Consider the following 27,298-nt stretch of genomic DNA (forward strand, 5'->3'; position numbering starts at 1 on the left):
AGGTCAAAGGCCTTAACTATTACATGTTGATGGGTGGGGCCGCTTACGGACAGTTCCTCCCTTGGCTTTTACATGTTGAAGGGTGGGTCCAGGAGACACGTCGGACCAGCCATCATTCTCTCGCTTACGTGGGCTGCTTTATTTTCTGATTGTGTGGCCGGCGTAGCCAATGACAAATGGAGCTGCTCTGTGAGCCCGCCACTGCCAATGACCGATGGGGCCCTAATGTGGGGCTGGAGCAGCTACTCCCCAAACATTGACATGTGAGGTCGTGTATGATAGGTGGGATCATCCGCTCCGGCCACCCAACCCCTAGCCCCAAGCAGCTCCTACCTCACCCGCGCACAGAGCAGTCATCGTGGTACCTCGTCACATCGCCGGCTCCGTCCTCCAGCGGCGGCGGACGTACTGCGGCGCTGCACCTCAACCACAGCTCAAGCACTTGTTTCGTCTGCACGCATTGTACTTCGAGGCAGTACCCATCGCAGGCAGGTCCGCCGCACGCAAATCCACCACCCACGACGGATGGGATTTGTTTCGCCACCTTAGCCCAACGAATGGTCACACCAATTGCTAGCATTGCTTCGTAAGACCTCCACTCCTGCCCCGTTCACACTAATCGATTCAGTTTCCGTAATTTCCTCGAGATTGCAGGTGCGAAATTGTTCTCGATGTCTGGTCGTAGCAGGTACACCAGCGAGCGTGGGGATTCGGTCATGTCGTGGCCATGTTCTCCTTCTCCTACCTCGTCGGAAGTGCAGGTAGCTGATGTCTACGTTCCCCCTCCTTTCCTGTAGACAGTGTTGGGCCTCCAAGAGCAGAGGTTTGTAGAACAGCAGCAAGTTTTCCCTTAAGTGGATTACCCAAGGTTTATCGAACTCAGGGAGGAAGAGGTCAAAGATATCCCTCTCATGCAACCCTGCAACCACAAAGCAAGAAGTCTCTTGTGTCCCCAACACACCTAATAGGTGCACTAGTTCGGCGAAGAGATAGTGAAATGCAGGTGGTATGAATAAGTATGAGCAGTAGCAACGGTGCCAGAAAATAGTTTGCCGGCGTGTAGTTGATGGTGATAGTATTGCAGCAGTAGTAACACAGTGAAACAGTAAACAAGCAGTAGTAACGCAGCAGTATTTAGGAACAAGGCATAGGGATTAGACTTTCACTAGTGGACACTCTCAACATTGATCACATAACAGAATAGATAAATGCATACTCTACACTTTTGTTGGATGATGAACGCATTGCGTAGGATTACACGAACCCTCAATGCCGGAGTTAACAAGCTCCACAATAATGCTCATATTTTAGTAACCTTTAGTGTAAGATAGATCAAAGGACTAAACCAAGTACTAACATAGCATGCACACTGTCACCTTCATGCATATGTAGGAGGAATAGATCACATCAATATTATCATAGCAATAGTTAACTTCGCAATCTACAAGAGATCATGATCATAGCATAAACCAAGTACTAACACGGTGCACACACTGTCACCTTTACACACGTGCAGGAGGAATAAAACTACTTTAATAACATTGCTAGAGTAGCACATAGATAAATTGTGATACAAACTCATATGAATCTCAATCATGTAAAGCAGCTCATGAGATTATTGTATTGAGGTACATGGGAGAGATGAACCACATAGCTACCGGTACAGCCCTGAGCCTCGATGGAGAACTACTCCCTCCTCATGGGAGCAGCAGCGGTGATGAAGATGGCGGTGGAGATGGCAGCGGTGTCGATGGAGAAGCCTTCCGGGGGCACTTCCCCGCTCCGGCAGCGTGCCGGAACAGAGACTCCTGTCCCCCAGATCTTGGCCTCGCGATGGTGGCGGCTCTGGAAGGTTTCTGTGGTTTTCGCCGAACGCATCAGGGTTTTCGCGACGGAGGCTTTAAATAGGCGAAGAGGCGGCGCAGGAGGGTCGAAGGGGCGACGACACCATAGGGCGGCGCGGCCAGGGCCTGGGCCGCGCCGGCCTAGGGTCTGGGGGCCCAGTGCCCCCCCTCTGGTCCTTCCCGGGTGTTCTGGATGCTTCCGGTGAAAATAGGAACTTGGGCGTTGATTTCGTCCGATTCCGAGAATATTTCGTTACTAGGATTTCTGAAACCAAAAACAGCAGAAAACGGGAACTGGCACTTCGGCATCTTGTTAATAGGTTAGTTCCAGAAAATGCACGAATATGACATAAAGTGTGCATATAACATGTAGGAATCATCAATAATGTGGCATGGAACATAAGAAATTATCGATACGTCGGAGACGTATCAGCATCCCCAAGCTTAGTTCTGCTCGTCCCGAGCAGGTAAAACGATAACACAGATAATTTCTGGAGTGACATGCCATCATAAACTTGATCATACTATTTGTAAAGCATATGTAGTGAATGCAGCGATCAAAACAATGGTAATGACATGAGTAAACAACTGAATCATATAGCAAAAACTTTTCATGAATAGCACTTCAAGACAAGCATCAATAAGTCTTGCATAAGAGTTAACTCATAAAGCAATAATTCAAAGTAAAGGCATTGAAGCAACACAAAAGAAGATTAAGTTTCAGCGGTTGCTTTCAACTTGTAACATGTATATCTCATGGATATTGTCAACATAGAGTAACATAATAAGTGCAATAAGCAAGTATGTAGGAATCAATGCACAGTTCACACAAGTGTTTGCTTCTTGAGGTGGAGAGAAATAGGTGAACTGACTCAACATAAAAAGTAAAAGAATGGTCCTTCAAAGAGGAAAGCATCGATTGCTATATTTGTGCTAGAGCTTTTATTTTGAAAACATGAAACAATTTTGTCAACGGTAGTAATAAAGCATATGTATCATGTAAATTATATCTTACAAGTTGCAAGCCTCATGCATAGTATACTAATAGTGCCCGCACCTTGTCCTAATTAGCTTGGACTACCGGATCATCACAATGCACATGTTTTAACCAAGTGTCACAAAGGGGTACCTCTATGCCGCATGTACAAAGGTCTAAGGAGAAAGCTCGCATTGGATTTCTCGCTATTGATTATTCTCAACTTAGACATCCATACCGGGACAACATAGACAACAGATAATGGACTCCTCTTTTATGCATAAGCATGTAACAACAATTAATAATTTTCTCATATGAGATTGAGGATATATGTCCAAAACTGAAACTTCCACCATGGATCATGGCTTTAGTTAGCGGCCCAATGTTCTTCTCTAACAATATACATGCTTAACCATAGGGTGGTAGATCTCTCTTACTTCAGACAAGACGGACATGCATAGCAACTCACATGAAATTCAACAATGAAAAGTTGATGGCGTCCCCAGTGAACATGGTTATCGCACAACAAGCAACTTAATAAGAGATAAAGTGCATAATTACATATTCAATACCACAATAGTTTTTAAGCTATTTGTCCCATGAGCTATATATTGCAAAGGTGAATGATGGAATTTTAAAGGTAGCACTCAAGCAATTTACTTTGGAATGGCGGAAAATACCATGTAGTAGGTAGGTATGGTGGACACAAATGGCATAGTGGTTGGCTCAAGGATTTTGGATGCATGAGAAGTATTCCCTCTTGATACAAGGTTTAGGCTAGCAAGGTTTATTTGAAACAAACACAAGGATGAACCGGTGCAGCAAAACTCACATAAAAGACATATTGAAAACATTATAAGACTCTACACCGTCTTCCTTGTTGTTCAAACTCAATACTAGAAATTATCTAGACCTTAGAAAAACCAAATATGCAAACCAAATTTTAGCATGCTCTATGTATTTCTTCATTAATGGGTGCAAAGCATATGATGCAAGAGCTTAAACATGAGCACAACAATTGCCAAGTATCACATTACCCAAGACATTTATAGCAATTACTACATGTATCATTTTCCAATTCCAACCATATAACAATTTAACGAAGAAGAAACTTCGCCATGAATACTATGAGTAGAAACCAAGGACATACTTGTCCATATGCTACAGCGGAGCGTGTCTCTCTCCCACACAAGCATGATGTAATCCAATTTATTCAAACACAAACAAAAACAAAAACAAACAGACGCTCCAAGTAAAGTACATAAGATGTGACGGAATAAAAATATAGTTTCAGGGGAGGAACCTGATAATGTTTTCGATGAAGAAGGGGATGCCTTGGGCATCCCCAAGCTTAGACGCTTGAGTCTTCTTGATATATGCAGGGGTGAACCACCGGGGCATCCCCAAGCTTAGACTTTTCACTCTTCTTGATCATAGTATATCATCCTCCTCTCTTGACCCTTGAAAACTTCCTTCACACCAAACTCGAAACAACTTATTAGTGGGTTAGTGCACAATAAAAATTAACATATTCAGAGGTGACACAATCATTCTTAACACTTCTGGACATTGCATAATGCTACTGGACATTAATGGATCAAAGAAATTCATCCAACATAGCAAAAGAGGCAATGCGAAATAAAAGGCAGAATCTGTCAAACCAGAACAGTTCGTATTGACGAATTTTAAAATGGCACCAGACTTGCTCAAATGAAAATGCTCAAATTGAATGAAAGTTGCGTACATATCTGAGGATCATGCACGTAAATTGGCTTAATTTTCTGAGCTACCTACAGGGAGGTACACCCAGATTCGTGACAGCAAAGAAATCTGGAACTGCGCAGTAATCCAAATCTAGTACTTACTTTTCTATCAACGGCTTTACTTGGCACAACAAAACACAAAACTAAGATAAGGAGAGGTTGATACAGTAGTAAACAACTTCCAAGACACAAATATAAAACAAAGTACTGTAGCAAAATAACACATGGGTTATCTCCCAAGAAGTTCTTTTCTTTATAGCCATTAAGATGGGCTCAGCAGTTTTAATGATACACTCGCAAGAAATAGTATTTGAAGCAAAAGAGAGCACCAAGAGGCAAATTCAAAACACATTTAAGTCTAACATGCTTCCTATGCATAGGAATCTTGTAAATAAACAAGTTCAAGAAGCATAATGCAACAAGCATAGAAAGATAAAACAAGTATAGCTTCAAAAATTTCAGCACATAGAGAGGTGTTTTAGTAACATGAAAATTTTTGCAACCATATTTTCCTCTCTCATAATAACTTTCAGTAGCATCATGAGCAAACTCAACAATATAACTATCACATAAAGCATTCTTATCATGAGTCTCATGCATAAAATTATTACTCTCCACATAAGCATAATCAATTTTATTAGTTGTAGTGGGAGCAAATTCAACAAAGTAGCTATCATTATTATTCTCATCAAGTGTAGGAGGCATAGTATAATCACAACAAAATTTACTCTCCATAGTAGGTGGCACCAAAAGACCACTATCATTATAATCATCATAAATAGGAGGCAAAGTATCATCAAAGAAAATTTTCTCCTCAATGCTTGGGGGACTAAAAATATCATGCTCATCAAAGCCAGCTTCCCCAAGCTTAGAATTTTCCATATCATTAGCAACAATGGTGTTCAAAGCGTTCATACTAATATCATTGCTACTAGCATGCAAATAAGATTCCATGGGTTTTTTAATTTTCGCATTAAACCATTCATGTCTTGACTCAGGAAATAGAATAAAAAGCTCACAGATGTTGTCCATTATGCCTTACTAGTGTAAACAAGAAACAAAAAGATGCAATTGCAGGATCTAAAGGAAATAGCTTCGAGCACAAACACAATGGCGCCAGAAAAGTACTTTACCTGGAACCGGAGTATGAGTGCCTTTTACCTTTCCTCCCCGGCAACGGCGCCAGAAAAGTGCTTGATGCTGTCCAGGACTGGCGCGGGGTTGACGAGGGAGGAAATCCCTGTTGTGTAGCTTTCTGGTCCCCGGCAACGGCGCCAGAAAAGTGCTTGATGTCTACGTTCCCCCTCCTTTCCTCAGAGATGTGTTGGGCCTCCAAGAGCAGAGGTTTGTAGAACAGCAGCAAGTTTTCCCTTAAGTGGATTACCCAAGGTTTATCGAACTCAGGGAGGAAGAGGTCAAAGATATCCCTCTCATGCAACCCTGCAACCACAAAGCAAGAAGTCTCTTGTGTCCCCAACACACCTAATAGGTGCACTAGTTCGGCGAAGAGATAGTGAAATACAGGTGGTATGAATAAGTATGAGCAGTAGCAACGGTGCCAGAAAATAGCTTGCCGGCGTGTAGTTGATGGTGGTAGTATTGCAGCAGTAGTAACATAGTGAAACAGTAAACAAGCAGTAGTAACGCAGCAGTATTTAGGAACAAGGCCTAGGGATTAGACTTTCACTAGTGGACACTCTCAACATTGATCACATAACAAAATAGATAAATGCATACTCTACACTTTTGTTGGATGATGAACGCATTGCGTAGGATTACACGAACCCTCAATGCCGGAGTTAACAAGCTCCACAATAATGCTCATATTTTAGTAACCTTTAGTGTAAGATAGATCAAAGGACTAAACCAAGTACTAACATAGCATGCACACTGTCACCTTCATGCATATGTAGGAGGAATAGATCACATCAATATTATCATAGCAATAGTTAACTTCGCAATCTACAAGAGATCATGATCATAGCATAAACCAAGTACTAACACAAAGGCACACACTTTGTCACCTTTACACACGTGCAGGAGGAATAAAACTACTTTAATAACATTGCTAGAGTAGCACATAGATAAATTGTGATACAAACTCATATGAATCTCAATCATGTAAAGCAGCTCATGAGATTATTGTATTGAGGTACATGGGAGAGATGAACCACATAGCTACCGGTACAGCCCCGAGCCTCGATGGAGAACTACTCCCTCCTCATGGGAGCAGCAGCGGTGATGAAGATGGCGGTGGAGATGGCAGCGGTGTCGATGGAGAAGCCTTCCGGGGGCACTTCCCCGCTCCGGCAGCGTGCCGGAACAGAGACTCCTGTCCCCCAGATCTTGGCCTCGCGATGGCGGCGGCTCTGGAAGGTTTCTGTGGTTTTCGCCGAACGCATCAGGGTTTTCGCGACGGAGGCTTTAAATAGGCGAAGAGGCGGCGCAGGAGGGTCGAAGGGGCGACGACACCATAGGGCGGCGCGGCCAGGGCCTGGGCCGCGCCGGCCTAGGGTCTGGGGGCCCAGTGCCCCCCCTCTGGTCCTTCCCGGGTGTTCTGGATGCTTCTGGTGAAAATAGGAACTTGGGCGTTGATTTCGTCCGATTCCGAGAATATTTCGTTACTAGGATTTCTGAAACCAAAAACAGCAGAAAACGGGAACTGGCACTTCGGCATCTTGTTAATAGGTTAGTTCCAGAAAATGCACGAATATGACATAAAGTGTGCATATAACATGTAGGAATCATCAATAATGTGGCATGGAACATAAGAAATTATCGATACGTCGGAGACGTATCAGTAGCGCATGCTCTTTATACTACCGTTGAATTTGAAATGTCGCCATGGTCTGTTGGAGTGATTTCAATTGGATTTTTGTTTGAGGATTTTTACAGTTTGCTAGGCAAGCCGATGAATCCAAGTTTGGTAAAAATGAACTAGTTGATTATACTGAGAATTTCACGGTACTCACGAAGGGTCAAGAGAGATTGTATAAAGGGGAAATCATATACATGGTGAATCTTGATTTATCCTGTAAGAGTGGAGAGATTCATCAGGGCTCTTATAGCACTGAAAAAGCCTGAACTTATCATGGAACAATTTCAACGGAAAAATCCCTGAGAATATTGGCGACTTGATTCAAGTGGAGTCACTCGACTTTTTACACAATGAGTTGTCCAGTGAAATCCCTTCAAGCTTATCGGCTCTCACATCATTGAGTCGCCTGAACATGTCTTGCAACAATCTGAGTGGAAGGGTACCATCTGGAAATCAACTGCAGGCACTTGAAGACCCGGCATCTATTTATGTTGGCAACCCGGGCCTCTGTAGCCCTCCTATCTCGCTGAAATGTCCATCACAACCTGAGCCAACTCCAGAACATCATTAAGATGCAAGCAACGATGCGGTTTTGTTTTTCCTCGCCATGGGTTCTGGGTATGTGGTAGGTCTCTGGGTAGTTTTCTGCACCTTCTTGTTCAAGAGTAAATGGAGAGCTTCTTGGTACTCCCTGTATGACCGGGCTTGTGTGCAAGTGTCTGTCACATGGGCTTCCCTGATAGGTAAAATGGGGTAGGAGCTGAGATCACCAGCTGTGGTTTGGTCTCATGTAACTACGTACTGTGAAGCTTTATCATGTATCAATCGATGTTGAAGTGTATTAATTGTACTGGAAGATTTATCATGTATCGATCGATTCAATTGTAATGTACTGTAAGTAGTCACACATATGCTGGATCCAGGAGAAGAAAACAAAACCCCAAATATCTATGATAGGTGCTTCTTTGAATTGCAGAGGAGTGGGTAAAAAGGGTATGAGTGTTTTCTTGGCTGACTTATTGAGAGATCAACATCTTGATTTCATTGGCCTTCAGGAAACAATCAAGAAAGATTACTCTCCTGCTTTCTTCAGGAGGATTGACCCTAGAGGGGAGTTTGATTGGAAATGGATCAGCTCTGTTGGTAGAAGTGGGGGTATCCTGGGTGGTTTTAGGCTATCCAGGTTTACCATTTGTGACACTTCTGTGGGAAAATTTCACATCAAGGTGACTTTGTCTGATCTAAAGCTTTTGGTGAAATGGTGTCTGGTGATTGTATATGGTGCAGCTCAGAACTGTGATAAAGAAGAGTTCCTTGTGGAGCTAGGAAATGTGTGCAATAATCAATCCCTACCACTTTTGGTCGGAGGAGATTTTAATTTGTTAAGATTTTCCTCTGAGAAAAATAGGCCAATGTCTCTCAACAAATGGTCTGATATTTTTAACTCCATTATTAATTCTTGTGCTCTGAGGGAAATCCATATGGCTGGTGGGCAATTTACTTGGTCCAATAACCATGCTGACCCTACTCTGGAAAAATTGGATAGATTCCTTATGAGTAGCTCTTGGGAAGATTTGTTCCCTCTTGTCACTGTACACAAGCTTGTGAGAGATGTTTCTGATCACAGTCCTCTGATTCTGGATACTTTGGACATTAAGGAAAAGAACAGAGACTTCAGATTTGAAAAAAGATGGATCTGTGAGGAAACCTTTTTTGATAGAGTCAAGAGAAGCTGGTCCAAACAGGTGTTTGCCACCAATAGCCTTGAAAGGTTGCAGAAGAAGTTGAAAAATGTTAAAATGGCTTTGAAGGGTTGGGGAACTAATTTGAGAGGCACAGACATTAAGAGGAAGAAGAATATCACTATGGAATTAAGAAACCTTGAAGATTTTGAAGAATCTGGTTCACTATCCCCAGACCAAAGAAAAAGAAAGATTCTATTAAAACAGTAAATGTTGAAAATCCTTGACAATGAAGAACTCTTCTGGAGACAGAGATCTAGGGAAAACTGGCTTCTACAGAGAGACAGCAATTCTGCTTTCTTTCATAGAGCTTCCAATGGTTCCAGGAGGAAGAGAACTATCTTCTCCTTAAAAAATGGTGATTCCATTATTCAAGGTGGTACTGCTTTATTAGAGCATGCAACTTCCTTTTATAAGGATTTGTTTGGTCCTGTATCCAATTCAAATGTCAGATTGAGGGATTAGATCTGGACAGAAGGTGAACAACTCAATGATCTTGAGAGAATGGGCATGGACAGAGGTTTTTCCACAGAAGAGGTCAAGGATGTTATTGATCATATGGAGAAGAATAAAGCTGCAGGCCCTGATGGTTTCCCCATTGAATTTTACCAGCACTGTTGGGAGATAATTAAAGTTGATGTTATGAAAGTTTTTGAGGATCTGCATGATCACAAAATTACTCTTGACAGAATTAACTATGGGATATTTACTCTAATCCCCAAATCTGATGATGCTGACATCATCCAAAAGTTTAGACCTATTTGTCTGTTACAAGTCTTTTTTAAGATTGTAACTAAGGTTTTGACTGTTAGAGCAAATCCTGTGATGAATAAATTGTTGCTCCCTTGTCAGACTGCCTTTATCAAAGATAGATATATCACTGATGGTGTGATGTTACTCCAAGAAGTGCTGAAGGACTGTAAGTTCAGGAAAAATCAGGGTGTGATTTTGAAAAAGCTTATGATAAGGTGAACTAGGATTTTCTGTTTGATTGTTGTAGACAGAAAGGTTTCAGCAACAGCTGGTTAGCATGGATTAGAGGAGTGGTTTCTGGTGGGACCCTTAGTGTCAAAGTCAATGACAAAGTGGGCCCATATTTTACTAGTCATAAGGGTGTGAGACAAGGGGATCCCTTTGCTCCATTCCTCTTTAATATGGCAGCAAATAGTTTGGCAAAAATGATACATCTGGCCCAATCAAATGGCTTGATCTCAGGGTTGGCTGATAACCTGATACATCAAGGGATAGCAGTTTTACATTATGCTGATGATACCATTCTGTTGATCCAAGATATACCTCAGCAAGCCGTCAACCTAAAGCTGCTTTTGTATCTTTTTGAATCCATGTCTAGTTTGAAAATCAATTTTGAAAAAAGTGAGGTTTTGTTGATCCTGGAAGATGAGACCAAACAAAATTTCTATGCTGAGCTTTTCAATTGTCAGAGAGGCAGCTGGCCTATCAAGTACCTGGGAACACCAGTGTGTGCCAGAAGAACTTCTGTGTCTGAAATGAAGTTTCTGGGGGAGAAAATCAGAAAGAAGATGAGTGGATGGATTGGTAATTCCATGTCCATTGGTGGAAAATTGGTGAAAATTGATGCTTATCTTTCTACTACTGCGGTTTATCAAATGTCTTTGAGACTGTTACATAAGACAAACATTGAGCAAATGGATAAACCCATCAGATCCTTTTTCTGGGCTGGTAGTGCTGACAGAAGAAAATATCACTTTGTGAAGTGGAAATGGATTTGTAAACCAAAACAGAAAGGGGGTTTAGGGGTTAAAGATCTGCTCAAGTTCAATATCAGCCTGATGTGCAAATGGTGGTGGAAATTGGAACATGATGTTGGCCCTTGGCAAGATTTCATGAGAAACAAGTATCTTAAAGATAAAGGGGTCTATTACACAAAAAGAAGACCTGGAGACTCTGCCTTGTGGGCTGATATGATGAATGTGAGAAATATTTATCTCTGTGGGAGAAGGATGAGAGTTGGGAGTGGTATCCTAACTAGTTTCTGGGGTGACTCTTGGTGCAATATTAGTCCCTTGAAGAATATGTTCCCTGTTCTGTTCGATATTTGCAATGATCAGAACATCACTGTGGCTGATGCGGCTGCCCTGGGATGGAGATTTACCTACAGGAGATGCTTGACTCCTGACCTTATTATCCAGGAAGCTGGAATCCTTCAGATCATGAACCAGGTTAGGTTGTCTCAGGAAACAGATTCACCTCGCTGGAAATGGTCAAAGAAAGGTAACTTCACAGTTAAATCAGTGTACAAACACTTGTGTAGTAATGGGAGAGACAGATCTTTTAAACATCTTTGGAAAAGCAAGATCCCGCTCAAAATCAAGGTCTGGCTCTGGATGATATGGCATAATGCCATTGCTACTAAAGATAATCTGATTAAACGCAATTGGTCTGGGGGCTTCGACTTGTCAGTTTTGCAACGAGCAGGAAACCGTCAGTCATTTGTTCTTTGGGTGCTCAGCTGCCAAATTTGTCTGGAGTCCTGTCGCCACTGCCATCAACTCTCCCACTCGCCCTGGGAGCTTTACTCAATTTTTCTGGTGGTTTCCACAATTTATCCCTGCGAGCCGTAACACTCAGATAGCTGGTTTGGCTGCTATCTGTTGGGCTATTTGGAAGATTAGAAATAAAGCTTGCTTCGAAAATAAGCTCATTAATACCCCTTTTGACTTGATCAGTTACGCTGTATTTTCATGAATTATTGGGCAGGGCTCCATGGAGAAAAAGACGCTGAGGATATTCGTGCAGGAGCTGACGGCCTTATGCGTCTGGTGGTGGCTGGAGCTGGAACTTCCTCTTCTGGGAATGCTGGGCGTGCCGATATACCTCGCCTGGGTGACAAGAAGCCTGAAGATGGTGCTGGTGATGACGTGATTGGGTCAGAATGATGTTGAAGCTCTTCTGTAGAAGTGTCATGAAGCAAAAAGAAGCTGGAGAAAAGTCGATCTTTTCGTGGTGTATCTCGTTCTAGCTCGATACTTAGCTCTCCTTAGTCTCATGCTGGAGATGCTTTTGATGTTGGTTTGTTTGGGTCTGTAATTAAACTCTCTGAACGTTAGCATTAGGCGGCGTTTTCCTTTTCTTGCGTCCTTGAACTCGCATGTATTTTCGTTATCTTCTGATAATGGAAATTCGATCCCCCTGGTGAATCGTGTGGAAAAAAAAATGTATGATGTCATAGTTTGTATTGTCTACATTAAAAGTGCTATACAGTACAATTCACGTTTTTAGTGCCATAATCAGTTTTCTTGTTGTGAAAGCAAAAGCTTTGTACCAAGGAGTCTTTGTACAATTTAAAGGACTATCTTCTGGGATGGAGATTTGGTGCCCATGGGCACCAGTTTTCAAATAAATCAAAAATCATATTTTTTTAGTTTCAAAAAATTCTGAAAATAAAATCTTCATAGGGCTAATAATGTATCCCACAACATGTAAAATGTCAATTTTAAATACTTTATATTTTAAGCTACACAAAAAAGATAAAAGTGCAGTAGTCATTTTTAAATCTCCAAAAACATGTCAGATTTTGTTATTTTGTCTAGCACAAAATAAAAAATAATTTTAAGTTGAGATTTTATATGATTGTGAGATGTATCACAGACATTCTACAGAACTATTTTTCAAAAAAAAATAACTAATAATTTTTTTATTTTTTTAAACTAGTGAGAGCACTAGAGCTCGGGAGCCAAAAGAACTTCCTGTATCTTCTGCCACTATTACTTGGATCAGTAAACTGACAAAGTACACTTGGTTGCCTAGTGTGCTGCTGAAGAGACGACACATCGGAAGTATGTTTGCATAGTATTGCCTTTGCTGGTGAATAGGGATTCTTTATACGAAAACCCAGTTCTAAACTTGGGTGTAGATGCACCTGATTGAAGAAAAAAATTAAAATAAATAGTAAAGAAAATTTAAAAAATCTGAAATTTTTGGACAATGAACATAAACAAGTGTCCTAACTGCACACCAAAAATCTCCGAGAAAATACATATATATTGATCTGTGCAAAACAGACAAAGTGAGGTGTTGTTTGGAACATCTAGATTTGTTTCTTACATCACTCCGATTTATCATTTTTTGCACAGATCACTACATATAACTTTTTCCGGAGATATGTGGTGTGCAAATAGAATACTTGTTCATATTCATTGTCCAAAAATTTCAGATTTTTTTGAATTTTTTTACTATTTTTTCTGAAATTTTTATTAAAACAAGAGCATCTACACCCGAGTTCAGAAATGCCTTATCCTTCTTTATATAGGTACTGAAATGTTGCAGGGCCCAAGTCTAAACTGCCTGTGAAAAAATATATATTCCTCTGGCAATTGTCCTGGATTCTGAACTGACCAAAGAAAGATTAATGAGCTCTACTCGGGTGTTCCCCCTAAACAAAGTTGAAGGATTTGTTTTTTTTTCCTATGTTGGATCTGCTGCAATCCAGCTCATGTATACATGCATGTATTGATACGGTATATGTAGGTCGCGTAAGAAAAAACGGGACACGCGACTAGTTAACAATCTCATCCGTCTAAGTACCGCCCCGCGTCGTGTATGCCTTGTTTTGAAACCCTAGTGATGGCGCATCGACCAACGTGGTGGGTGGTAGAGTTCTTCCTCGGCTGGGATCTGCCGCCAGAGGATGGAATCGCTATGCGTGCCGGTCGTATCCGCCATCGCCGACGCCAACAACCTTTATAGTACAGGCACGTGACCGTGGATACGTACAAAAACGACGTACAACACAACGCGAGCCATACGGGCTTGTACAGGATGTAGGGACGGTGAACCTACACTAAAATTACGATTGTGCCCCGCTTATTAACAGGTGTGGAAAAATCTCTACGGTTGTTGTGTTTGACGCGCGCAGAATTTTTTCAGGGGAGAAGCACCGGAGCAGAATTGAAGATTAAGATGGGGGATGATGACCTGGGAGCCTAAGTGTTTTCACTGCCATCGTGATGAATCAGTTGGGCATCTTTGTCTTTGGTTGCGCGATAGCTAAAACTGTTTGCATGTGCTTGTTTTTGTACTGCCTTTGCCAGACTCCACTTGGCAGTCTTATGTGTGCATGCATGATGCATAAGCTTCTGCACGGGGTGAAGATATTTTACACCGCCGGCTTAGCTGCAGTGTGCTGGGCTATTTTGGAAACCTGAAACAGAGCATGATTTGAAAAGAAACCTTTTAGATCTCCGGAGTGGATTAATTTCCAGGGTGTGATTTTTTTTATTAACCATTGATCGGATTTGCAACCCAGATCTCTGGATGTGCTTCGATGCTTCTTAACAAGGGATCTCCAGGAGTCCAGGACTTCGGATAACAGGAGCGCTGGGGGAGCCGGTAAGTTGGGATTGGAGGTGCTTGACAGTTGGTTGTTTATCTGCTGTAGCTGGCTTTCTGTAAAAGACCGGTAGTGGAACATTTTGGATGTCCAGACACCGTGGGGGAATTTGTCCAAACCATAACTGTGGCGACCCTTTCTGTCTACCTACATTTGAAATGCATTTGGCGAAAAAATGGCTGCATACGGTGAATCCTGTTCTCTGTGTGGATCTCGCGTCGCCCAGAGAGAAATAATTGGAGTTCAGATGATGCACCATAGAGTCAGATAGCTTGGAGAAATGCCGAAGTCCTGCTGATGCGTGTGTACATTTTTGGTACTGCTCCTGCTCGGTTGCTCCATCCCATACATATCTGTTCAGTTGGGTGCCATGCCACACGTATGTAGGCTAGCAAGTGAAACTAAATTCGTCGGATACTTTAAGCTACCATTTCACCCTCTAAAGCCAAACGCACTGCTTACAACATCACTCCCGATCTTCTTCAGTTAGCTACGGCGCATGCACTAGAGAGTGACCAGTTATTCAAATAGTTAGCTACTCCCTCCGATCTCTTTTAATTAACTCGTGAGGGAGTAGTTTTCAGTTAGAGCTTTAATTTGTGGTGTGCTGCGCGATGCCGTGGGGGAATCACTTACAGAGTTAGATTGTAGGTCAGCTAGTTCAGTTGTAACCTGTGCTGAATGACAAGAAGAAAAAAAAAAGTCAGAACCGGATTGTGGCGTGCAAGGTTTTCGTTGGACCAAAATCTCCATCGTCCTCTGTTTCACTGCTGTATCAATCTTCAGAAATTTCAGAATTTCAGAGTTCAGCAACGACATGGGGACACATTTCCACCCATCCGAGCCAAGTTTGAGTCCTTGGACTAACAATTTTGGGTTAACTCGCCATTCTTCTTAATATGATGCGGAGGTGCTCACACAAAATAAATCATACGAGAAACCAACAAATGATTCTCACAGACTCCCAGCCACCTTTTTGTTCAGTTCTTCTCTTGCACTGGTCTGAACATAAACTCGTGAGTGCCAAGTAAGAGATTGGCTGCTGCGACATACTCCGTAATACACTCGATCATGTGAAGCTCATCTAGTCGTTAAGCTTCCTTCAGAAATAAACAAAAATCTACTCGGAAAGGGCAAGAATGGACAATTGAAGTTTGGTGCTGCCATAACTATATCTGAACAAGCAAATGCTCCTGAGTCCGTCCACACACACAATAATGGTATCACCCACAGCTGGCCTGGTCCTATACAAAGCAGAACGCACAATTGTTCGTTGCAACTGAGCCGATACAACCGGGGAATGGTCTGACAAGGTAGACATGCAACATTGCTTTGTTCTGTTCAAACTGCCATTACCATGAGAGGGAGAAACGGGAACAACACCAGCACGATGATGCCACCACATACGTGAAACAAATCAGTACCAAAAACCAGAAGCATCGACCATGCCACAACTGTCAAACATCACATGTAACTTCTCTAAAAACAAGATTCACCACTGGATGTAATTACCATCGAAACAGTCAAAAGCCGAACTGCACAGCTCTGTCAAGACATGAAGACAATGAAGTTCTGAATGCCAACTTCTACACCGACGGTTGGCTGCGAATTTTTCTAACAAAAAAAAAGGGGCCTAAAGAGTTGCTACAGCAGACCACGCAAATAGTAGAAACACACATTGGTAAATACACAAACAAATCAGTGCAGCAGAACAACGAGAAATTATCTAGCAATAACAGAAACCGCCAAATAAAAGACAGTCGGAGTGCATGCCTACTAAGCTTGTGCATAATTCATGAAAACTTGGTCACTGAATAAACAAGTCATGCTAAGTTGATTAGCCAGTTTGGTGTCAAATGTCCATCTTGATGTGTTGCCGTCCCATGACCCTTACGAGCTCACCATGTTGAACTGGAACTTGGACAGCTGCTGCGGGATGGTGGAAATGACAGGCCCGTACCGCTGCATCCACATACATAGAAAGCAAATTTCAGGTTTCCGTTCACACATTTAAGACAGCAACATAAAAGCATGATAGATTAAAGCTGCACAGGGAAATATAGCCATGTGAGAATTAGCTAACTCGGTACGGAGTTTATAGGCTTTACTTGAAAGGGTTCGGTTTGAATTTGGTTTAAAAAAAACTGCAGGTTCCAACTGCCATATATACCTATGGCCTGGAAACCAAGCCACATCCAATGGCACCAAAGAAACCCAGATCAAAGAAGTTTCATAGCTACCCCGCAAAAAAAAGTTTCATAGCTAGAAGAGACAAATACTTTCTCACAGATATCAACTCCCATTCTTTTATGTGCAGCAAAACAAAACTGATTTATGGGACACATATTGTTAAGAAAAAAATCTATGTCCCTGGGCTTTTTATTAGCCATATACATCAACACACTTGGGTACAATGTTTTAAAACATCATGCAAAGCTAACTTTCAGAGTGGGGGGCACTGCCACTTACCTGAACATTGTCATAGAGCTCAAACAGTGGAACAGCAAGTAGCTTCAGGTTCCTTGGAACAGCGAAATACTCCTTTTCAGTCAGGTGAACAATGAAAAGCTTCTTGCACTCCTGTTCAACCACATTGGTCATTTCCATTATCTAATCCCAACTCCCAATAATAGGGGGTAACAGAAACCCCTTAAAGCAACAATGTACCTTGGGCTTGGCTATATGCGGAGGGCAGTAAGGATACATCACAGTCTCAAAGTTTGGCCTCCACCAGACAGCAACACACTCACCAACCTTGAAGTGGTAAACATATTAGATCTTTATCCAAATGGGTACAGTTCTCGTTACGCAATATCTAAGAGTAAAAACACCTCATAACATTGTAAGCATGTGGTAACAGAAACGAAACCCAGGATTACTGTAAGCAGCAGCTAGATAGGCAAGTTCACACTGATTCCAAGCATTTCATACTTCGGTAAGTACATAGCAAAGACTGTGTAGAAAGAGTACACTGCAGTGCGACATAACTACCTACAGATGTCCATTGTGAATATTGTTGTATATAAACATGTGGACACAGAAAATTATATTGGCGCATTAGTGAGACAGTAGGCAGTTCATGCTCTAAATCTTGAAAACTGAGAACATGATATCTGCAGTTATCAGTCAGCACCAATGCCACTTTTCCATTTATGTACAGTTGCAATATAGTACATATGGAGCAATATATAATGTTCATGACATGCCTTAAATAAGATATAACTATTATAGCCATGGTTAGTGGATCACTTTCAGAAAACAAAAACAAAAAAAAAAAAAAAACCATGGTTAGTAGGTGGGTTGATGAAAGCTGAAATAGCAGTTTAGTCGTTTATTTCTTCCAGGTGCAGATACTCTCCTGTACAGAAGTATTAACTATGATTTAACAAGGTACAAAGTGACCAGTTCCAGCAAAACTAGTTAATACACTCTGACCATACACCATCAACAAAAAAACTGAGCTTCTCTCGAATGCCTTACCTGCCAGTTAGGTGGAAAAGTAGGAGAATTCACTGCAAGTTTGCTGGACAGCTTTCTTTTCAGGCCCTCGATTTCTGTAGAATCCCAGATACGTAAGCAAACACATGATAGTTTCATGTACAAGGAACATGATAGAAAAGTGGAGCAACAAAAACGACCATTTTCTCCAGGCTTCAACCGTCCACCAGGGAGTTTGCAAAATGTATTCCCAATTTGCAGCAGCAGAATGTGGGGGTGATTGTGCTCTTGCACCTGCATAGGATAACATGAGTAAATATTTCAGTTTGTTTGCCAGATCACGAAGCCCACTGACCAATTGCTATTGCATGAAGTTGCCAGCAATTAGATGTTTCGAAGCATAAAAATGCATACGAACATGATTATGAGATAGAAGAACAGAAACATACCAACAGGATTGCTTCAACGCTTGTCCTCATTCCTTCTTTCATGTAGCTGCCATTTGACAAAGTAATTAGTAAGTCGATCAATTTGACAGAACAAGGTTGAGAAACATGTCTAGCGAAGGAGACAAACTGTTCACAGGATACCTAAAAGGCAAAGCACAATGCACATCTATATTGCAGTCAACAGAAGAAACATCAAAGCTTCCATATCTACTTTCCTTTGACACATATGGATTTGACATTCCAGGCCAGTCTACCAACAAATTATCATGTAAAACTACTAGTTATACAACACACCATAATTACTAGTTACCTGCTTAGGAAAAAAGACGGATCTGCCAGGCACAATAAGTATCGTAGTTTGCCTGCTACACACATCTAGTGAAGGAGCTCCATACATAAAGTAATACTAACAAGATGGAATAGTCGACCTAATAAACTAGATTGCTCATGCATTTCATTTCAAGCCAGCGCCAGCATACAACCCTCAATATAAAGCCAATAAACAAGAAAAAAAAAACATGTATTCAGAACTAGGTTTTCATGAAGCAATTCCCACCAGAACCTAAATCTGCGCTAAATCTTAATGGCAGTACCATTCATAAATTCGACTAAAATGTGCAACTGTTCATCTGTGCTCGCAACAATGTTCCCTATTACTCTCCGAAAAACAGCTCTGGTCATGAATTCGGGACTAACTTCCAAGATCTTCAACCCCTTAAAAAACGCGGAATGATCTGAGCTCTCAGGTTTAGGGTTCCCGGTGAGAGAAGGACACCGAGGGCCCGGATCAGGGAGGCTGGTGTGAGGCGGGGACGACTTACTTGACCTTCATGCGGGCGAGGCGGTCGGCGACGGAGGTGTCCTTCTCCATCTTGGGCTCCTTGGTGCCGAACGTGTAGTTGGCGAGTGGGTACACGTTCACCACCGACGACGACGACGAGGCGCTCACCATCTCCGACGACGACGACGACGGTACGCCGGGCTCTCGCTCCTCCTTCTTGGGGATCCGGTGGTCGCCGGAGGTGGTGGTGGCGGCGGCGGCGGCGGAGGCGAGGCTAGTGGTGGGCTTTCGCTCGTGTCAGGCCGGTTTGATGACTGAGAGTTGCCGACGGAAGAAGGAACAGACACGGGCTTCATACTCCTGGTCCATGTAGACTCGAGGCCCATTGGGCCATTGATGACTGATGTGCTTGCTCAGCTGAAAACTTATAAAAAAGAAATAAAAAGCTAATATAACCCCTAAAAGCTTTTAATAAAAAGTTAAATTATTTCAAAAAAAAAAGTTAAATTGTTTGTTTTTTCGACGACATCCAACGTCGTTTCAACTAGGGTGTGATTGGTGCGTTCCATGTCCCATAGAGGCCCTAGATGAATTAAATGCTGAATTGGATGGTCAGTCGATATCGTAGATGTAAATATATTTTTCTAAATATTTGGTCAAGTTAGTAAAGTTTGACTTTTGACCAGTCCTTAGACATCTTATATTTTGGGACGGAGAGAGTAGTAGTTTAGGAACCGTTGAATCGGATGTTTCCGTGGGATCATACCTATTGGTGTGAGAAGTGGAAATAATAGATTACAGCCTATTTCAACCCTAAAAAAGCGTGTCTAGCTTGGGCCAATCAGGTGTAGACAAAAAAAATATAGTGCAGATTGCCGCGAGCACATATAAAAAAGGATCAGTAATAGTTCATATCTAACAATGGTGGCCGAGCGACAAAAGATCATCTTGGACGAAATGGTTGACTTTGTAAAGTCAAAGTTCAAGGTAGGTGTTGATGCCGGTGGCGAGATGGACAAGCTGCACAAGGCCAACAACACCAAAGTCACATTGGAGGGAGCTCGAAGATGAGAGGAAGAGCATGCCCTTCTACAATGTCAAGGATGAGTAGTGATGACCATCCCGGACAAGGCATTTCTGAACCCAGGTGTAGATGCTCTTGATTTAATAAAAAATTCGAAACAAATAGCAAAAAAAATTTAAAAAATCTGAATTTTTTGGAAAATGAACATGAACACTTGTTCTAACTTTACACCAAAAATCTCCAGAAAAAGACTTACGTACTGATCTGTGCAAAAAAGACAAATTGAAGTGATGTAAGAAACAAATCTAGACGTTCTAAACAGCACCGTATTTTAGCTTTTTTGCACAAACCACTATAGATGTCTTTTCTCGGAAATTTTTGGTGTGCAGTTAGAACACTTGTTCATGTTCATTGTCCAAAAATATTAGATTTTTTAAAATTATTTTACTATTTGTTTTGATTTTTTTATTAAACCAGGAGCATCTACACCCCAGTTCAGATTTGGTTTTTCGTGACCATCCATGCTTCATCAAGACCACAGATATATACCCAATAACTCAATGAGGCCGGGAACACGGCAAAATTCTTGATGGTAGCATGAAAAGCCAGAGTCAGACTCTGGTGTCCAAAACGGACTCCTAGATTTTATTCTTGATGTAACGCACAGACATTTATGCTAGTGCCTAAAAACAAAAAAAGCTTCCCTGACTTTAGAAAACTTTTTTTTTTCGACGACATCCTGCAACTAGGGTGTGATTGGTGAGCTCCATGCCCCATAGAGGCCCCCTCTATGTCGGGGGGATGACCCCTGGTAGGCTAAGGGTACGGCCAAATTGCCAAGTTAAGTGCCTAAATACCGGCTTACTTGGGTAAGCCGGATAATCATGTTTTGCTGGTAAAGATGGTGTTGACCAGATTAAAGATCAACCAGCTTAGCGAAGCCAGAATACCGGTATAACCATACAGGCTTAAAGGGAACCAGCATACTTTCAGCCGGTAGTATCAAGATATACCAGGTCATGCAAAGTTGGTTGGTCGAAGGATGAAGACCCGACATACCTTGGTGGAATCAGTATAGGGGTCCGACATAGGACCAACGGTCATGTGCCTGCCCCCAAAGTCCACGATCAGGTCATGTCGCTACAATCACGAAGCAGTACAGAAGAATATCATCATGAAGGCAGGGGCGGGAGTAGGTGTACACTTTCTGTCCTTAGATTGGGCCTTTGGCCCATGCTAGGGTATCCCCTTTAAACCCCCCCCCCCCCCCGACACCCCACACACAGTATATATATAAGGGAAGGCAGGGTTCCCTTGCATGGGAGGGACCTCTCTCTCATTCTCTATGTATCTCATCGTCTACCACTAGCGAACAGCGCGAGGTGCGTCATTGTTGTGAGGTTTCCACCTCGATTCATCTATGCAGCTCAGACAAGCAGGAGTAGGGGTTTTACCTCCTCACGAGGGCCCTGAACCTGGGTAAACCCTTGTATTCGTGTCTGTCTATTCTTTCTTCCGTCCACCCTCATCTAGATCCATCGGCGTACATCAACCCCATCTTAAGCCATCCCATGACATCTGTCTGTTTACTAGGGCAACACTCTAGATGAAATAAACGGCTAATTGGATGGTCGGTCGATATCTGTGTGTTGTGCCCTTCCTGCTGCTAATAGAAGTTTCAGGAACCTTCGAATCGGTGTGAGAAGCAGAAATAGCGTGTGTGGGAGCTTATCCGAGGAGACCTCAAAATTTTCTGGGTTTTGCGACAAAGCTCATTCTCACCTCCTCGATTTGGTCACCTCCGACCATTTGCTCTTAGCAAAAACTCCATTTTTCCTATCGACCGCAGTGGCAAGGACTGGAATCTACCCCCACCGGCTGGTTCCTTATCCTGGCACTGGACATAGCCATTGTCTCTCGCAGCAGCTCATCTCCTTCGTCTCCAAGATATGATTTGTGGCGTCGTGTCCAGACGCGCATGTTACAATGATGGCACAATCATTATATTTTATATGCCCTTAGACTACCATGGGCGGCTACTTCGGGAATGGAAGGACATAACCCACTAGGATACAAGACTAGAAAAAATGCATCGAATCGATAGCAATAAGCCTTTTTTGAAGGGGTTCATTTACAGAACGCCTGGAAATTCTACTCGGAGCAGGAGATTCAATTAAGCGAGATTCTGAAGCCATAGATTCGCCTCTTCCATCAATAGGTGCAAACCTTTTCCGCTTTGGGTCTTAAGTGAATGAAAGGGTGGGTTAAAAAACCATGGCCAGCCCCCCTCAAGAAATATCGCCCGTAAAAACAAATGTTTTCTTTGCGTCCAAAAAATCAAGCAACAAAACAACTTTCAGCACATTGGGAAACTAGCTAGGTAAGTGAATCATCTAACAGTATTTTTTGTTGATTTAACATGAAAAATATAATCATACAACTTGGAGGAGTTTTCTTGTTGATATCACATGACTAATTAATATATTCCCTTTATCGAAAAAATCACATGACTAATTCTACCCGGTGGTGAAGGAGATAATGAAGGAAGGATGTGCAACCGCATTAGTCAGTAATAGCAATGACAATGAGACGTCCCTTTATAGAACAGTTGATTACTTCCCCAGTTCCACATTAGCAGTTGCTGATTTAGTACAGTCGGTAATAAATAATATGTAACTGTGGGAGAATCATTTTTTATGATGTGTTCTTTGAGTGTGTTTTAAATCCAAGATTAAATAAAATTTCTTTCTTTTTTTGCAAATTTTTTGCCGATCTTTTAACAGTCATCACCAGTAGTACAATTAGGTATTTGGACCACCTAGTGACGACTACAAACACTAGCGCGAGCGAAGGCATGCCGTCGTCCTTGCCCCTCCATCACTGGAGCCATACAAAGCTTGTTGTAGTAGAGCTTGTTGTAGTCGACAGACGGAAAGTCGCCATGAGGCCTTAAAGGACCAGCACACCACCAGAGGAGCAACCATCGCTAATTATGACAACTGTAGATAAGAAGAGACTGACCAGAAACCATACAAACCTACTAGATCTCGAAAAATCTATTGGGCACACGAATCCACGTGCCCTCCCCAGTGCTAGACGCACTAACGGAACGAGGATAGGCCGGGGTAGATCTTATTCTGACTTCAAGATGCAACCACCGCTTCACTATCTCGAAGAAGACACTAGGAAAATAGAAAACCCTCAGACGGCGAGGGGTCGTGTTCCCCCACACATCCAATACCCTAAGGCCACCGGAGATGGGATGGAGACCGCCAACGTCGCCAGCAAGGGGAGGGGAGAACCCTAGATGGGTTTAGAGTCGCCTCAATAATCACCTGTCCTATGGCATGCCAGTTCGGTCGTCCATACGCAAGGATTTAAATGCTTACTTTTCAAAACAAAATGTCATCAAATTTCTATCTGCCGTGTCTTTTTTCTCGACCCTATCCCAACAACAACATAAATTATTACTCAGTTGTAGCTCGCTATCGGCCGACAAGCAAATAATGGACTTGGCTGGAAGAAGTTTGAATTGAGGAGGTGGCGGAGTTGCCAGCTAACTAGCTCGAGTACCTGCCACCCACCAATTTCAGTCCACATACAGCAACAACAACAACCAAGTTTGAATTGTGGCCACCGACTAGCACTGGACCACACTAGCTATAAGTTAGGATGCACCACCCAAGCAGTTTTTGCCAACAACGACACTTGCTTGGATTCCAATCAAGGTTTCTTGATGGTTTGTGTTAGGATATATAGCATACCGCAGCTAGCTCAATCCATGGCGAAATTCTGGCAGCTGCTGCTCTTCTTGGCAATCCTCTTGCCGGCGGCGAGCCCCGCGTCATGCCACCCTGATGACCTCCGCGCCCTGCGGGACTTCGCCGGCAACCTCAGAGGCGGGGGCGTCCTCCTCCACGCCGCCTTGTCCGGCGCCTCGTGCTGCGGCTGGGAAGGTGTGGGTTGCGACGGCGCAAGCAGCCGCGTCACGAGCTTCCAGATATTGCTCAAAGGGCTCACCGCCGCTGGCCGTTCACTGGGTAAGGCGTTCACTCACATGCCATTACATGTGAAGCCTAGCCAAGGAACACTCGACGAAGACCACAATACAATAACTGGGATCAACAATACTGTCAGATCCGGGAGCAACAATGTTGTTTCTGGGAACGATAACACTGTCATATCCGGGAACAACAACGTCGTGTCCGGGAGCCACAACACCGTCGTATTTGGGGGTGACAACTTCATAAGTGGAAGCTACCATGTCGTATCTGGGAATCACCATGTCGTGACTGACAACAAGAATGCCGTATCCGGGGACCACAATACTGTATCTGGAACCCAAAATACCGTATCCGGGAACCACCAGATCGTATCTGGAAGCCACAGTACCGTATCCGGGAACCACAATACGGTATCTGGGAGAAACAATTCCGTATATGGGAACAACAATATTGTATCTGGGAGCAACCATGTTGTATATGGGAACAACAAAGTCGTGACAGGAGGTTAATAATTTGTCACTAGATTGTTTTAATGCATCTTCTCGGTTCAGTGTAGCTCACATGTGAGCATCATTTTCGTAGTACTTTTAATAAAACTTCCCTACAGATATCTTGCATATATACATGCTGACCTGAATACCAATGGGGGATTGCAGCTGCTGTAGACCAAGCGTGTTTGCTTATCTACAAATTTTCATTGTGGATGTCTAAATGTGGTGATTATTTCGTGTCTGCTATTCTCTGCGATGTGTGATGCTTTATTATCCCGATTGAGCTGTGATTCACATGGTGGATTATAACTTATTAATTGTTGTAGGTTTTCGTTCGGTTTTCTCCTAAAAACTAAACAACTTCTTAATTAATAGATGAGGCAAAGCTTTTGCCTCCGTTTCAAGAAAACAAAAATTTAATGTCAGCTAGCTATACACTTCTCCTGTGCAAGTGTCAATGTTACATGCACCAATGTCGAATTCCTGGATGAAGGAGATGGTACAAACAAATATGTACCATACATCTGACTTGATCTAATGGACGTGTTCAGCCCACTATGGTGGTGCATCGCTGTAATAGGGAAAGGATAAATACTCCCGTAAAGTCCTCAGGTGAGGCGACGAAGGAGAGAACACTGAAACGGAATTCTGAAATCCCTAGCCTCCCGTGCTTCTGGAGAAAATTACAAAAAACCACCACATATCAGGCAGATGTTTCAAAAAGCCACCACTATTCGAAAATGTTTTAAAAAACCACCACTCTAGCGCTAACAAGTAACAAAAAGCACTGATCCTTGTCTAAAGCTGGTCTAATGACGAAACTGACATCTAGGCCCCACTGTCAGGCTGACGTGGCAGTCAAAAAGGGTCAACGGAGGCCATCGATGAAGGGTTGCAAAATTTTGGGTTTTTTTGTAAGTTATCGTGGGGCCCACTATCAGTTTCTTCTCCCTCCAGACTCCTTGTCTATCCACGGGAGCTAGGCACCGTCGGCGACGCTGGCAAGTCCGCACAGATAGGAGTCCGGGCAGGGCCGTCACCGGCGAAGTTGGCAAGGGGGCGGGCGCGGCCGGGCTCAAGCGGGGCGGCCGTGACCGGCTGCGGCGAGCTCCGGCTTGGGCAGGGGCGGGCGCGTCGCGGCGAGCTCCGGCTCCGGCAAGGGGCGGGCGCGGTGTTGAGGGCGGCGGCGTGGAGGCGATAGGGCGTCAGGGGAGGCCGGGGATCTGCAGCACGAGCGCCGCTGTCGATCTGCAGCACGAGCGTCGCCGTCGTCCGCCGAGCTCCAACCCGTCCCAGCTCGGCTATGCATGCGCCCTTGACCTACCTAGTCGTGACCTTCATCCCGGCCCCAAGTGGCCTCTCTCTTCTCCTCTGTTGGTCGAGAACGTGAACGGCATTCGGAGCGCGCCGCCGTCGGCATCATGCTCCTACCCGTATTTGTAGACCACGCGGAGACCAGCTACTATGTCATTTTACTCCTCCACGACACAAAGGTCGTTCCTGCTGAAGGAATCGGCACGGGATACTGTCTACCGCCGTCGCCGTGTTCGTCTTCCTCCGCTCCGGTAGGTCGCAATTGCGTCGCCGTCCTCACCATTCTCCACCGTACACAGTTCGCGCGGGCGCCAGGCCATCTCCGGGTCGGGCCGAAGCCGTCGGGGCCGGTTCCAGTGATGCCTATGGCCAGCCGACGGCGGAGATGCGCGCAGACCATGCGGCGCAAGGCCTCGCCGCGACGACGGCGGCTTGGCGGTAAGGGCGCAGGCAGGCCCGTCCTCCTCTCCGACACCTGCAGGCGGGCTCGGGGGCATGGGTGCGAGCTCCGGCCAGGCGGCACGGGCGAGGTCCCGCCAGGGCGCGACGGCCAGGGCTGGCAAGGGCCCGCGCGGGGCGAGCGCGGGTGAGCGCCAGCCATGGCGGGGTGAGCACGGGCGAGCGCTGGCGGGGCGGGCGCGGGGCCAGCGCGGGCGAGCGCCGGCCATGGCGGGACGGGCGAGGTCCGGCCGAGCTCCGACCAGAGCGGCGCGGGGCGATGTTCGGGCAGGGCGTGGTCCGTTCGAGCGCCGGCTAGAGCAGAGCGGGGCGAGGTTTGGCCAGGGGCTGGCGGGACGAGCTCCATCGCCGACCAGGACGGCGCGGCCGAGCACCAGCCAGAGCGGTGCGGGCTGGCCTCTAACCGACGTGCACAGAGCATCGGGCCTCCAGGCAAATTGGTCAACGCACGATGAGGATGTGGTGGAAAATAATAAGGAAAAGGAAAAAAAAGATAATTTACAAATAAGTCCAGAACTATAACCAATATATGGTGCTTCTCCCTTCAGCATTAATCAGTTGCCACGTCAGCCTGACAGTGGGACCCACATGTCAGTTTGGCGATTAAACCAGCATCAGAGTGGAATCAGTGCTATCTGTTACGTATTACCTCTAGAGTGGTGGTTTTTTAAAAAAAAAATCGTAAAGTGGTGGTTTTTTGAAACTACTGCCTGAAATGTAGTGGTTTTTTGTAATTTTCTCGTGCTTCTGTCAACTCCCAAATCCTCTAATTCCCTCTTCAATCCCCTTTCACCTTGTATCAGCCGAGTGTGTTCATAACACAT

At 43.9% G+C, this 27,298-nt stretch overlaps 2 protein-coding genes across 2 annotated transcripts; one reads left to right on the forward strand and one right to left on the reverse strand.

The window, feature by feature from the left end:
- Positions 1–15,989: 15,989 nt before the first annotated feature.
- Positions 15,990–19,483, reverse strand: LOC127325793 (pre-mRNA cleavage factor Im 25 kDa subunit 2). The gene is made up of 7 exons (XM_051352614.2): positions 19,223–19,483; positions 18,402–18,447; positions 18,153–18,246; positions 17,995–18,068; positions 17,182–17,268; positions 16,984–17,094; positions 15,990–16,476 (listed from the first exon to the last, which is right to left on the reverse strand). The coding sequence occupies exons 1-7, from the start codon at positions 19,351–19,353 to the stop codon at positions 16,405–16,407; spliced, it is 615 nt and encodes a 204-aa protein (XP_051208574.1). The 5' UTR covers positions 19,354–19,483; the 3' UTR covers positions 15,990–16,404.
- Positions 19,484–23,920: 4,437 nt separating this feature from the next.
- Positions 23,921–24,947, forward strand: LOC127325811 (uncharacterized). Its single transcript, XM_051352625.2, has one exon. The coding sequence runs from the start codon at positions 23,943–23,945 to the stop codon at positions 24,717–24,719; it is 777 nt and encodes a 258-aa protein (XP_051208585.1). The 5' UTR covers positions 23,921–23,942; the 3' UTR covers positions 24,720–24,947.
- Positions 24,948–27,298: the final 2,351 nt, after the last annotated feature.

The sequence above is a fragment of the Lolium perenne genome, chromosome 3 (assembly GCF_019359855.2).
Source record: "Lolium perenne isolate Kyuss_39 chromosome 3, Kyuss_2.0, whole genome shotgun sequence".
In the NCBI taxonomy this organism is placed as follows: Eukaryota; Viridiplantae; Streptophyta; class Magnoliopsida; order Poales; family Poaceae; genus Lolium; species Lolium perenne.